The following is a 12,775-nucleotide window of genomic DNA, read 5'->3' on the forward strand; positions in this document are numbered from 1 at the left end:
GTATATGTTCGGGTTGGTGAACTCATCTGGGGCTACCAGAGCTCGTGAACGCCAGTTTCGAGGCGTAGATCCTCAGTTGAGGTGGTGGAACGTAGGCTATGTCAAGAAGGTTTGGTGGTAGGCTCGTAGTTGGTGTTTTAGAATTTTCGGGCATCAAATCCGTCGAGAGAACGCAAATATCTCGACCTATGGGCCTTTACCCCACGCTGAATCAACAGAGGTCACCTTACCTAAGACATCCAGAGGAATAGGTACTAGGCACCTGATGTACCACCTTGTCGAAAGCTCGACAGGCGATTTAGGTGGGGTTAGGAGCCCTGAAAGTCTCTAGCCCACTGAAATTCTCGCGGCCCGGTATGACGCACCACAGGTTGGCCTGTCCTGATACATTCCATGCTAGGCTCCATGACTAATCCTCCAGCACAGGGCAGAAGTCGTTCAACAGTGGTGCACCTGTACCTTGCAGATCTATGAGTATCGTTCCAAGGAACAATCTTGTCCCATCAGACCTAGGTAAGGGAGGTTGGTAGATTGCAATTCCGTTGCACAAGTGGTATATCTGCTGGGCCATAATATTTCCCCCAGACACTTATTCTAGGTCATTAATACTTCATGGTTGTGGTTCTATCCATTCCCTCTAACTCATCCTCGTTCAGGCACGATCCACAGAACTGGAGATCAAAGCCCTTGCGTCACAGCCTCCGCCTTCAAAACCACTTTACTCCTGCACCCTTCGTCTGTAGATCGGCACTCTCAATGACCTGCAATCGAATTTTGTAGCCCTCTTTATTGCAGGGGTAGCCCAATCCTCGGTTTCATTAGCAGATTTGTCCCTGGGTCATGATACGTTCAAACTAGACAGTACTCATTCTTTCTTCGTCCCACTCTCTGTCTTTACCGCCTGCTGGCCCTCGGTTGACGATAATGGCGGGTGCGAAAAAGAAAAAGAAGCCCGCTGCTAACCCAGCTCGAGGATTCGCAACCACGTCGGTTGCTTCCAAGCCCAGACCTGAGGTTGCTGAGTCTGAATCGAAGCCTGTGACTATCAAAGGCCTAAGTGCCCCTCCATCAACCCAGAAGGATGCCCCTCCATCCTCATCCGCGACAACTGGCGATACGACCACCAATGCTGCAACCCAGGAGACGGCCCTTAGCCCCGAAGAGTTCGAGAAGCAGCTAGAAGAATCTGAACTACAACTGCTCGTGGAGAAACATGCAGCAAAAACAAAGAAAGATGCTCAACGGCAACGGAATCGTCTCGATACTGACCGTCGACTCCTTCGTGGCCAGGCCGATTCTATCAATAGTTTCAAATGGTTACCCCCAGACTTGATGGATCACATACTCGACCTCGTGCAAGCAGAAAATCGATTTGCCGCTTCTAGCCTGTCCTCCTCAGAGAATGCTGGTGCTGGGAAGGTGCCTCCTGAAGAAGACATGATCATCCGCCTCTGGACGTTACAACAGACCCTGATCGCAGCAGAATTCCCCACGGACAGAGTGACGGCTGCGATACGATATATCCTCGATATAGCACCTAATGTCGCATCGACAAATCGAGATTCTATCTGGGGTCTAGAAGAGGCCCTTGACTGGCTAGCCAGAGAATGCAAGATTGGAGAACTGCCGAGTTACGAACCTAGATCGAAACCGATCCCCAAAAGCACCGGTGGTTCGTCTCCCGACGTCTTGGGCCCCTCTCCGACTAATTATGTATAATAGATACCCCCCAGGACAGTCCAATGCCGAGCCGCTCGAGTACTCCTCGTCAAACTGATCCTCGGAACGGCCGTAGAAACAAGCCGGCTGGGAGCAACGCTCGATCAGTCAAGGGTTCCGCACCCAGTAAAAAACTGGTGGTGGCTTGTGACAGCGACATAGAAGCTGATGAGCTTGTTCCAAAATACCTAGAGACTAAGGCCAAATTGCTAGAGCACGAGCGTGGAAAGGACCGGCCAGATAGCTCAAAGACTCCAGAATCGGACGAAGAACTTACTGTTGCCAAGCTCGAAGCTAAGATTCGGAAGATCGAAAGCGATGTTCTTTTCGACAAGTATGAAGCCGAACAACGGTGGAGAGCCCAGAGAATTGACCTCGAAAGGCGACTGGCTGCCGAGAAGCAAGAATACCAAGCTCAGGCCGAGGTGATACCAGCCAGAGCGGATGAAGATTCTCATGAGCAAGTGGAGAATGATGACATTAACGATGAAGCTGAGCGTGTCGCCGCCGAAGTCTTAGCCGAGGGGCAAGATGAGGATGAAGATGATATCGGCGTATTATTTGCATCTCTGCCACAAAATGAGTTTGACGCAAGCACGGGCGAAAACCGCACCATTGTAAACTCAGCCGATGGAAATCGAATTACAATCCGCGATTTTGGGAAGTGGACAGGCGTTAGTCCTCGAAGGGCACTCGAGGAAGCATGTCGTTCGAGGTAAGCCCACTTGGTGTCGCTACAAATCGCGTAAATGTGCTGATAGCGAATCTTAGGGACTCTTCGGCGAGAATTTTATACTCTGTTGTATCAAATGCTTCGTTCGCCAATCGTCATTCCTTGGATATTACCTGGACCAAACCTCAAGAAGTGCCACCCCCAGCGGCTTCATCTGACATACAAATTGCAGCGGACCCTTATAGATTCACTTTTACGATGGTTGGCATTGCAACACCAGATGCTAAGCAATCCGAATCTTATATATCCACAGCGGCCTTGTTCTATACCTTCAGCGGCAATGCCAAGGACGAAAAAGTGGTAATCAGACTTCCCCATGTCTGGAAAGACGTTTGGGCGGAACTTTCTGAAGCACGAAAAGCTCAAATTGATGAGCAAGACAGAGATGTGGTGAGGGGCTTGAGAGCTCTGGTGCGTCAAAGACACGACCAGGAGCTTGAAGATGGTGTTATCATTCAAGGCGCGTTTCGGGGACGGGGCGCCAAGCATACTCACGACTCTGGCGATGATGGTGGTCAAGATCGATCAAGGCAGAGCACTGCAAATGGGGAGTACTTCCAGAAGATCTGGGCAGAGAAGTCGAGCACGCGCAAGTTTCAGATGATGCTGGTGAGCAACAACCTGTGTTACCAGGTTTCAATGACGCTAACGAAACTCAGCAATCCCGAATGCAACTCCCCATGTGGAATTTCCGAGAGCAAGTCTTGACTGCTGTCGATGAGAACCAAGTGATAATTGTTTGTGGTGAGACTGGATGGTATGGTCTTTGAGCACGTCGTCCTTGAGGTCTTGCTAATTGGACAATAGCGGAAAGAGTACTCAAGTTCCGTCTTTCTTGCTGGAGCACCAGCTTTCTCGGGGGAAGCCCTGCAAGGTTTACTGCACAGAGCCAAGAAGAATCTCTGCGATCTCTCTTGCTCGTCGTGTCAGTGAAGAGCTCGGAGAAAACAGAAATGACCTTGGAACGAATAGATCCCTTGTGGGATATTCTATTCGACTTGAGGCTAATACCTCGAGGGAAACAAGGCTGGTGTATGCAACCACTGGTATTGTAATGCGAATGCTCGAGGGCTCCAATGATCTGCAGGAAGTGACGCACCTGGTGCTTGATGAAGTTCATGAGCGGTCTATTGACAGCGACTTTCTTCTAATCGTCCTCAAGAAGCTCCTCATAAGACGCAAGGACTTGAAGGTTGTTCTTATGTCTGCTACAGTTGATGCGGATCGTTTCTCTGCTTACCTTGGTGGAGCACCAGTTCTCAATGTACCTGGAAGAACGTTCCCAGTGCAGGTTAGATACCTCGAGGATGCCATTGAACTCACTGGGTACACACCTGCGGATTCTGGTCCTGATAAAATGGTTGACTTGGATGATGATCCTGCAGAGAGTGAAGGAGAAAGCACCAAGAGTGATATTTCCAAGAGTCTATCAGGATACGCCGCGAGAACACGGTCGACACTGGCTCAAATTGATGAGTACCGTATTGAGTTCGATCTTATTCTGCAGTTGATAGCTCAAATTGCGGTTGACGAACATCTGCGGGATTTTAGCAAGGCTATTCTGGTGTTTTTGCCAGGTATTGCTGAGATTCGTACACTGAACGACATGCTGCTAGGAGATCCCAGGTTTGCCAAAGACTGGCTTGTTTATCCTCTCCATTCAACCATCGCTACAGAGGACCAAGAGTCAGCATTCCTTGTCCCACCATCTGGAATTCGTAAAATCGTTCTTGCCACCAACATCGCCGAGACCGGAATCACTATTCCCGACGTCACTTGTGTCATTGACACTGGCAAGCATCGTGAGATGCGCTTCGATGAGCGACGCCAACTCTCACGCCTGATTGATACCTTCATTTCCCGTGCTAACGCAAAGCAAAGGCGTGGTCGAGCAGGCCGTGTACAAGAAGGATTGTGCTTTCATATGTTCACCAAATTCCGTCATGATCAATTGATGAGCGACCAGCAGACGCCAGAGATGCTTCGACTTTCTTTGCAAGACTTGGCGATCCGAGTCAAGATCTGTAAGATTGGAGGGATCGAGGAGACACTTGGCGATGCTCTTGACCCCCCCTCGGCTAAAAACATCCGCCGGGCGGTTGATGCTCTGGTGGACGTTCGCGCCCTTACTCAAGCTGAAGAACTCACGCCGCTTGGACACCAGTTGGCCAGGTTGCCTTTAGATGTATTCTTGGGTAAACTCATCCTGTATGGAGTGATCTTCAAATGTTTGGACATGGCTATTACTTCCGCTGCTATCCTATCTTCCAAGTCACCCTTCTCGGCGCCGTTTGGACAGCGCACTCAGGCAGATAATGCTCGCATGGCTTTCCGTCGGGGAGATTCCGATCCTCTCACTATTTACAACGCATACCTGGCTTGGAAGCGGGTATGCCAGTCTGCTGGGGGCGGCGGAAAGGAGTTCCAGTTTTGCCGCAAGAACTTTTTGAGCCAGCAGACTCTTGCAAACATCGAAGACCTCAAAGGACAACTCCTTACCTCTCTCGCCGACTCCGGCTTTCTTTCTCTCACTGAAGACGAAAGAAGAGCCCTTTCCCGAGCTCGATTTTCTGGAGGCAGAGGACGAAGGCAGCAGCAATTCTATGATATTCCTCGAAGAGTCAACCTCAACAGCGATAACGATGTTGTCTCGGCATCAGTTATCGCCTGGAGCTTTTACCCCAAGATTCTTGTGAGAGACGCGCCCGGGTCCAAGGGCTTAAGAAACATCGGCACAAGTCAGTCCATCAGTCTCCATCCATCGTCTGTCAATCGGGGACGCCACGACCTTCGGTGGCTTTCCTATTATCACATTATGCAGTCCAGAGCGTAAGTTTTGCCGAAATCAAGAGAGGCGAACTGGCTAATATTGAAAAAGGGTTTACCACGCCCACGAGGCTACTGCTGTGGAAGCATTCGCCATTGCACTGCTTTGTGGTGATGTACGATGTGATGTAAGAACACCAAAACTTTTCTATAGCTATGTCACTGATAAGATCACACCAGATGTACTCCGGGGTCATCGTTCTAGACGGGAACCGCGGTCGCTTTGCAGTACCAGACTGGAAAACGATGCTAGTCATGAAGGTCCTCCGAACACGTTTACGAGAGTTCTTGACGAGATCTTTCAAGCAGCCAGGCAAGCTTCCTACTGCTCAGCAAGAAAAGTGGCTTGATGTTTGGCAGAGGATCTTCACACAAGATTTTCAGGATAGATCTACCGCGGGCATAATGAGCAAGGGGTGAGAATACACATTCTATGGGTGTGTTGCTTGACTAGCTGTAAACTGGATGTCAAGGTCATCGTGGGATGCCAGAGACCAGAACGGGAGACAAGTTGCACATGCTGGTAGAAAGGTGCTTGTTGTATATACATCTTGCCAGACTTTCTTGGGGAGCGATTAACATATAGCCGTGCTGGCTCTGAAGATCAGTTGAAAGCCATCTGAGCAATACGCAAATGAAAGAACAAAACCGCGTGGTAGCTCAGGTTTGATTTGATTGATTCCCATTCGACATCCGCATTATTCGTACAGCCACGTAGTAACACTCCCTTCCCTTCCCTTCCCTAGTCCTCTGGATATCATTGAAGTTTAATGAATTACATTATGCTACATCAATCAGTATACCATTCAAAACCAGCTACTGACTCTGCAGTTATGGTTCAGACCCAGGCTTGTCTCCTTCGTCTCCAACCTTCGTATCTTGACCACTGGCGAGAAACATCGCCTTGAAGTCGGCGTTGCTCTTCTTTGACGAGGTATCAGAATCGCCGTTCTGAGCCGGCTTGGATGCGCTGGGCTTGAAACCAAGGCCACGGCGAGGGCCAGGTTTCCCGAGCACTGGTCGCCGGATTGCAGTTGGCGGTGGCATGAGAGTGGTTGACGAGCTACCTGCAGCCTTGGTTTTCTGTTCTTGAACCTTGTCCTTGTCCCTGTCCCTTCTCCCGTAGACAATACGGTCCTGGGTACGTTCTGCCTTGGCTTGCCGAAGTTCATCCACTGTACCCGTTCGAAGCTTGTGACCCTCAAAGTCCATGCTATCGAGCTGTAAACTCGCCTTGCCTGCGGTAGCTGCATCGACAAACTCAATTTTGGCGCCACCATTACCGGGGAACACAGTTAGCTTCACGATAGCACCCAAAGGCTCGACGAGTGCTCGGATTCGTGCATCGTTCACAGTATCAGGTAGGCCCATAAGAGCGACCGTCTTTGCTGAGATGTCTGCTGCGGTGGGTTTGGACTGAGCTTCATCAGGTGCGTCTGCCATTGCTTCGTCACCCTCAGCATCGTGCGATAAAGGCGCAGGAGAGCTTCTGGCGGTATCCGCAACAACGGTTGTTGCAGCCCGTTTGATCTTTGACTCTTTGGAAAGACAAACTTCTAGGATCTGGCTCTTGAACTTGGTATTGTTCATTTCCGCCACGGCCTTCTCAGCCTCCTCTTTGGTCGCAAAATCAATGAAAGCAAATCCTTTAGTCTTACCCACCAGGTTTCGAGGAAGATTGACTCGCGTGACGTTGCCATACTTGGAAAAGACTTCTCTCAAATCCGCCTCGGTCGCCGTTCGATCCAAATTGCTAATATGTATCTCTCTGCCTTCTGCAAGGGCACCTTCACGAGCCTTCTTGTGACCGGGGTCGGAATATTTAGCGAGAAGTTTCAAGCCTCCTTCAAGAATCATGCCGTCTTTCTTCACAGCTTTCGCTGATGCCTCCTGGTCTCGGAACGAGACATAGCAAAACCGGCGTCGGGTATCGACCTTGAGGCTAGGCAATCTGATGCTCAAGATCTCGCCGCAATCTTTGAAAAGGTCGCGGATATACTTTTGATCAGCAGCAGGAGGATAATTTGCAACGTAAACGGTCAAGTCGTTCCCTAGCTTTACGGCAAGTTGTGACTGGCCGAAGTATTTGCTGTCTCTCAACAAGGCGGATTGAGCTTCTTCAGAGGACTTGAATTCGATGAGCGCTGTCGAGGAATCGGTCTTCTCATCGCGAACCAAAGCCGTTATGTTGTTGATGTGGCCATACTCTTTGAAATATTGTCGAAGCTTGGTTTTATCAACATCTGCTGGTAGATTGGAGACCAGGATGGTCGAATTCTCTCTGTCTCTCTTCAGGGGCTGGCCGTGTTGGGTTGCCAGAGCTTGCTCAGACACCACCCCGTTGGGCTCATTCCTTTGTCGCTTGTTGTTGTTTTCAGGTTCATCTGTGGTGTCAACTTCAGAATCCCTTTTCCTTTTGGAACCACCTGGTGATGTAGACCCCTGGCCCTTCTCCAGGGTTTCAGGGGCAGTGTAGTACGAGGCATAAGCCGCAGCCTTCTCTTGTTCCTCCCGTTCCCTGCGTTTTTTAACTTCTTTCCCGGTCTTGTGAACCCGGTCCGCTGCCTTTCGCAGAGGCAGTGGCATTTCGTAGTCGTTACAATGCTGCATATACACATCCAGAACTTTCTCTGGCCAGTCAATAGTTCTCCGAGCAACAGCACGGGTAAGAACGGCAGTAGCCAGAGTCGGTATTCGATAAGTGCCACCGCCAGACGAGGGCGTAGGGCTTCTGTTGTCTTGAGCACCGGCTGATGAGAAGATGAGCATCTCCCACATATAATACCTGAACCAAAAGTCGTGGTTATCTGCATGGATCTGCAGGGCTGCCAGTTTGTTCCACTGGGCCCTGGCTTCGTCCACGGCACCCTTCTTTTCTGTGAGATACTGAATGTAAATGCGCTCAAGTCGAAACTTGGGGTCACCCTGGAAGTCCTTATCATAGAGTCGCTTTCCAACAACTGAAACGTCCTCCAGAGCCGCGATAAGACCTACATCGGCAACATCAACAGCCTCGTCGGAGGCACTAGCATCCATGGCATTGCGTTTCAAGAACCCACACCAAGCCACATACATTTCGATCATTCCCTCCATGCCATCTTTGAGTAGCTGATCCTCACTAGTTGCAGAATGTTTGATGGCTTCAACCTCAGCGAATGGGCGCTTAGCTTCTTCGGCACACATGATGTATCTATTCCAGAGGAGGCCGGACCATGGGCAGTGCTGAACAGCTCTACGGAGCACGTCGAGTAGACTGCTCGGCGCTTGGAGATCGGTGTTGGATGAGGATAGAAATACGATGTACTCGTACCAGGCATTTTGGTCTGTAGCAAGAGCACCAGTGAGAGCACGTGCGTAGAGGCCACGGCAAAGATCAATACCAATTTCGGGATTGTCGTTGCTGCGCTTACTCTGAAGCATTTCCCACTGAAGATACGTAGTGAAGGCAGTTTTCTGGGCTTCGACATCGTTCGCGTCCACAGCTTTCTTCAAAGCAGATTCGTAAGGGTCTCGGGCAGCGATCAGTCGTTTGGTCTCCTGAGCGTTGGTGGTAACATCCTTCATGGATTCCTCCCATGCAGTGCGGTTGTACTCTGATAGGAAGGTAGAGAAGTTCTGGGATGTTTCGTCCCAGGTAAGGTGAGGTGTAAGCAGGCGGTCACGGTAAAGATGTGTGATGCGTTTTATGCCTTCGGGGGTTCTCGTCTTTGCCAGCAATTCCATCTCCAAGGAGATCCAGCGATCCCAGAGAAGATGACTATCCCCTAGGCGGTAGCGAATAGCCTCGTAGCCTTGCTGCCACAAATCGAGAGCGCCGCCGAAGGAAAAGAGCTCTCGGCCGAGCATGCGCTCCTCATCAGACCAGCCATGGCCGGTAGGGCTCTGAGTAGCTTCCCACAAGGACCAGAAGTAGTTGCAGTAAGCAAGCCAGATGCGCAAGCTGCCAGGCTCAGAGACTGCAGCCAGCTTGTAATGTTCGACGGCATTGACTCGCTGCTCGAGGTCGGAGGCGTTGCGGACGATCTCTTCGAGATAGGCAAGCCAGTTCTCTTCGCCTACTGGGTTGGCCATGTTTGTCGGGTGTGCACGTTTTGGTGGAGGCGCATCACAAGATGCTCTTGGTATTATCGATACAACCTCAATAGCGGCGCATAGGATGTTGCAAAGGTGAAACCGGGAGGGGGCAGTCGAAAGATCAGAAATCGTTGGAAACAGGTGGTCGAGGAACGTGTACGTGTCGACGCTGTCGCGGAACCTCTCGGGTTCGTGGGAATGAAAGGCTGGATGCGATGGGAAAGTTTGGGATCTGGTAAAGGAGAGACTGGAAGATTGGGATAATGGCGTCTGCCGCCTGGCAATAGGTGTTCAGCTCCACTGAGTCAGTACCTACCTAAGGTAGAAAAGGAAATAAAATGGAGGCCTGGATTTAGAGGACGCAGACCAAAGGCAGCCTGAGGTTGATCAGCGAGGGCCTTGTGTGAGTCTGCAAGACTGCACGCGTGGAGTGGGAAAAAAAAAACCTAAGCTGCTGCCAATAATTCGACGCCTTCCAGTGGACTGAACAGAACTGGACTGGGCTGGGCTAGGAACTAAGTTAATAAGCACAGGGATGTATGTATTTTCCCAGAAGAACGGGAAGCGAGGGTCGTTAAAATGATGTAATGCCTGAAACTCCACTAAAGTTCAGGGTACATGCAGCGCAACCTTTCTTTACTGCTCGTGTAATAGAGCAGATGATGTTCGAATTCAAAGTCAGCAGCGCATTGGCGTGGTCTTGTCCAGTTCTGAGGCCTAATAGTACTCCTGATAACTCTCTATATTCTATATGAGACCTCTAGCATTGGGAGAACGGCATTCTATTCTTCTTTCCTACAGCCAAAGTGTCATTGTTTTCAGGGCTTTCTAAACAATCCCCGCTCCCGGGTCATTCAAGGGTCGGTACTGGATACATTTGTACTGGACCCGTTGTCTCTTGGTCGATCCATTTCCCAAAATGTACGAGCTAATAGAGAGTCTAGACCTCAATTCGACCCGGTCCTTCCAGGCAAGCGTGCAGCGAGGCGCCTTGCTGGCTTGCACAGCTTGCTCCAATTGACCAGCTCTCTTTATCGGCGCATCAAATTTGTACCCCGAACTGTTATTCCCGGCGCACGGTCATCATCGGGCTTCCGGTCTACAAAAATCCCCGAGTCAATCACCCTCACCCCAACATGATGTGCAGAAGTTTGCAAGTGATCAACTTCACTTTCAGTAACAACCCAAGAGCATTGATGAAATCGAGGGAATACTGGTGACAAAGGTGGCGATAATCTTCTAAGCTTCATGGCTCAAGTTCGTAAGCTGTAGGTTACGCTCTTGCCATCGCGGTTTGCCTTATAGCATGGTCTGAACCTGGGGACCAAACGGGTGTGACGAATTTCGTTTCCCAATTAAGCTTGTAATGTTTTGCTCGACGCGATGCCTTGTGAGCCCGTCTTATGGAACATGGACGTTTTTCTAGACATTCGCATTCCTGCCAGACAGATAGGCATGTGCTTTATTCTAAAGTCCGTCCCACTGTTGGAAATTCAGCTGCTGCCAGTTGGGTATTGCATCATCAAGCATACACCAATTACCTACTAAGGTACCTTAGCCTAGGTAGTTTAGGCAGTCCGTCGTCCCTTGAGAGTCAGTTAACGTTAGGTTATAGTTAGACCAGACTCTAGCTGCTTTGAATGCTGCAAGTATGCGGATTTTCCATGGAACCCTTTTCTGAAATACGGTAATAGCCATCGCGCAACAGGAACCCCTAGGGCTCTTTAACCAGGCCAAAATTAAGAGACCTGAAAGGCCCTCCAAGTTTGACGACGCCTACCTACCTAAGTACCTACCTTAGTACCTACCTACCTAAGGTACCTACCTAGGTAACTGTTCCTATTATCATTACGGAGTAGGACCTTAGTAGTTTTCTTTTGTTTTCTTGTCGTTAGAACTGATTGAGCTCCCAAGCTATGGGTACCAAAGCTACTGGATAAGGCACTTTGGCTGCTTCCATGGATCAAGTGGCTCGGATGCATGATCCCGATTACCCTGACGCGTTAACGTACCCGGCCACTCCATGACATGACATTTGCGGATCAGCTCGGATATGTTACCAACATGTACCTACCTGCCTTAGCCTTTGTAGCATTTCCTTTCATAAAATACCTAAGTACGCAGCTTTGTATGGCAAAACTGATAATAATATCTTATGTGAAACGTGTATGTTAACCAAAATGAAGGCGATTATTGCATCTTCATATACTGCACTGATCAAGAATATGTGTTGGAGAGGACGTATTTTTTACTTATACAACTAAAATGCCTCGTCGATAGGTAGTTTACTGACTTCCATATCTGAGCACCTTACTGTCTAGCGTTATAAGCCTATAACTGAAATCACGATATGTCCAAGTGGTCAATAAGAAATTACAGATGAACAGCGGTACTGCTCCAGGAGTCATGTTAATTGCGATACAGTGCCGGGGCATAGGAAACCTCAAGGCGCTGTAAGAGGCAATTGTTTCAGTGCGTGATCCGATTACAGGACTTCTATAAGAATGGCCAATGCTGAGCATGATGCCATTGGATAAAGAGCACACTTTCTGATTTGATTCAGACAAACAAACATATGCCCAATGACAGGTTAGGAGCTTTTGACTAAGGGGATACAACATGGAAAGTTTAGCAACGCGGTCTCAAGGCTGGATGCCTCATTTAAACATGCCTAAAGCATTCTTGTGAGGTGTGCTCTCGAATTTGCTTGTGTCTCTTTCCTTTGAATTAACAGATCTTGAGGCTAATGTCTCACGCTGAAAGGAACAGTTCAGCTTGTGGTCTGGATGAAGTGCCCATTTGCACAGACAGACACACAAATCTGTGGATGAAACAAAGGACACCCTCTGAGCCCAACGTCCAGTAGTAAACCTACAGACTGAAATGGCTCAGGAGTGTGTGTCTAAGCATAAAACTCTTCTTTCCTGATGTCATCGAGGTTGGGCCGGTCATACTCAGGGAGCTAGAAGCACAATCGTGACCCCTTTGCTGTACCATTGTCAAAAGCTAGTCTAGCAGGTCTAGATACGTGGGTGAATCCCTGAGGCCGATCCGCCTCCAAGTTATTGTCACACAAGTGACAGGTGGATGTGCCGCGGTTGATTCGTCATGTGTGGCTGTACATACAAAGAATCTGACAGAGAAGCACCAGCCCCTACCGCCTCTGTGACGCAAAAGCAAGGCGCGTGGTGCATCAGCTTCGCCATATTGTATCACTGTCTTTGATTCGCAGCTAGCTTTGTTAACCCTCATACTATGCAGAGCATCAGTAGATGACCACATCCATCAAATGCCGTGAAGAACTCTGACAGCGGCTATCATCAGAAATTGTTTCTGGCTCGATGTCCACTGTGGGGGAGGTCAAGCTGCTGCCTCTCTCTATCCGTAATCAGTCCACAATAGCCCGGTTGCACTACGGCGGTC

At 49.5% G+C, this 12,775-nt stretch overlaps 3 protein-coding genes across 3 annotated transcripts; 2 read left to right on the forward strand and 1 right to left on the reverse strand.

Annotated features, from left to right (window-relative positions):
* Positions 1–924: 924 nt before the first annotated feature.
* On the forward strand, positions 925–2,438 carry J7337_005512 (uncharacterized protein; the record flags this gene model as incomplete). Its single annotated transcript, XM_044823188.1, has 2 exons — positions 925–1,672; positions 1,723–2,438. 2 exons carry the CDS (start codon positions 925–927, stop codon positions 2,436–2,438), a joined length of 1,464 nt encoding a protein of 487 aa, XP_044681679.1.
* Positions 2,439–2,650: 212 nt separating this feature from the next.
* On the forward strand, positions 2,651–5,698 carry J7337_005513 (uncharacterized protein; the record flags this gene model as incomplete). The annotated part of the gene is made up of 5 exons (XM_044823189.1): positions 2,651–3,061; positions 3,112–3,209; positions 3,260–5,281; positions 5,331–5,394; positions 5,459–5,698. The coding sequence occupies 5 exons, from the start codon at positions 2,651–2,653 to the stop codon at positions 5,696–5,698; spliced, it is 2,835 nt and encodes a 944-aa protein (XP_044681680.1).
* Positions 5,699–6,109: 411 nt separating this feature from the next.
* J7337_005514 (uncharacterized protein) lies at positions 6,110–9,349 on the reverse strand (the record flags this gene model as incomplete). Its single annotated transcript, XM_044823190.1, has 1 exon — positions 6,110–9,349. One exon carries the CDS (start codon positions 9,347–9,349, stop codon positions 6,110–6,112), a length of 3,240 nt encoding a protein of 1,079 aa, XP_044681681.1.
* Between the last annotated feature and the right edge of the window lie 3,426 nt (positions 9,350–12,775).

This window comes from Fusarium musae, chromosome 4 (genome assembly GCF_019915245.1).
Source record: "Fusarium musae strain F31 chromosome 4, whole genome shotgun sequence".
NCBI lineage: Eukaryota > Fungi > Ascomycota > Sordariomycetes > Hypocreales > Nectriaceae > Fusarium > Fusarium musae.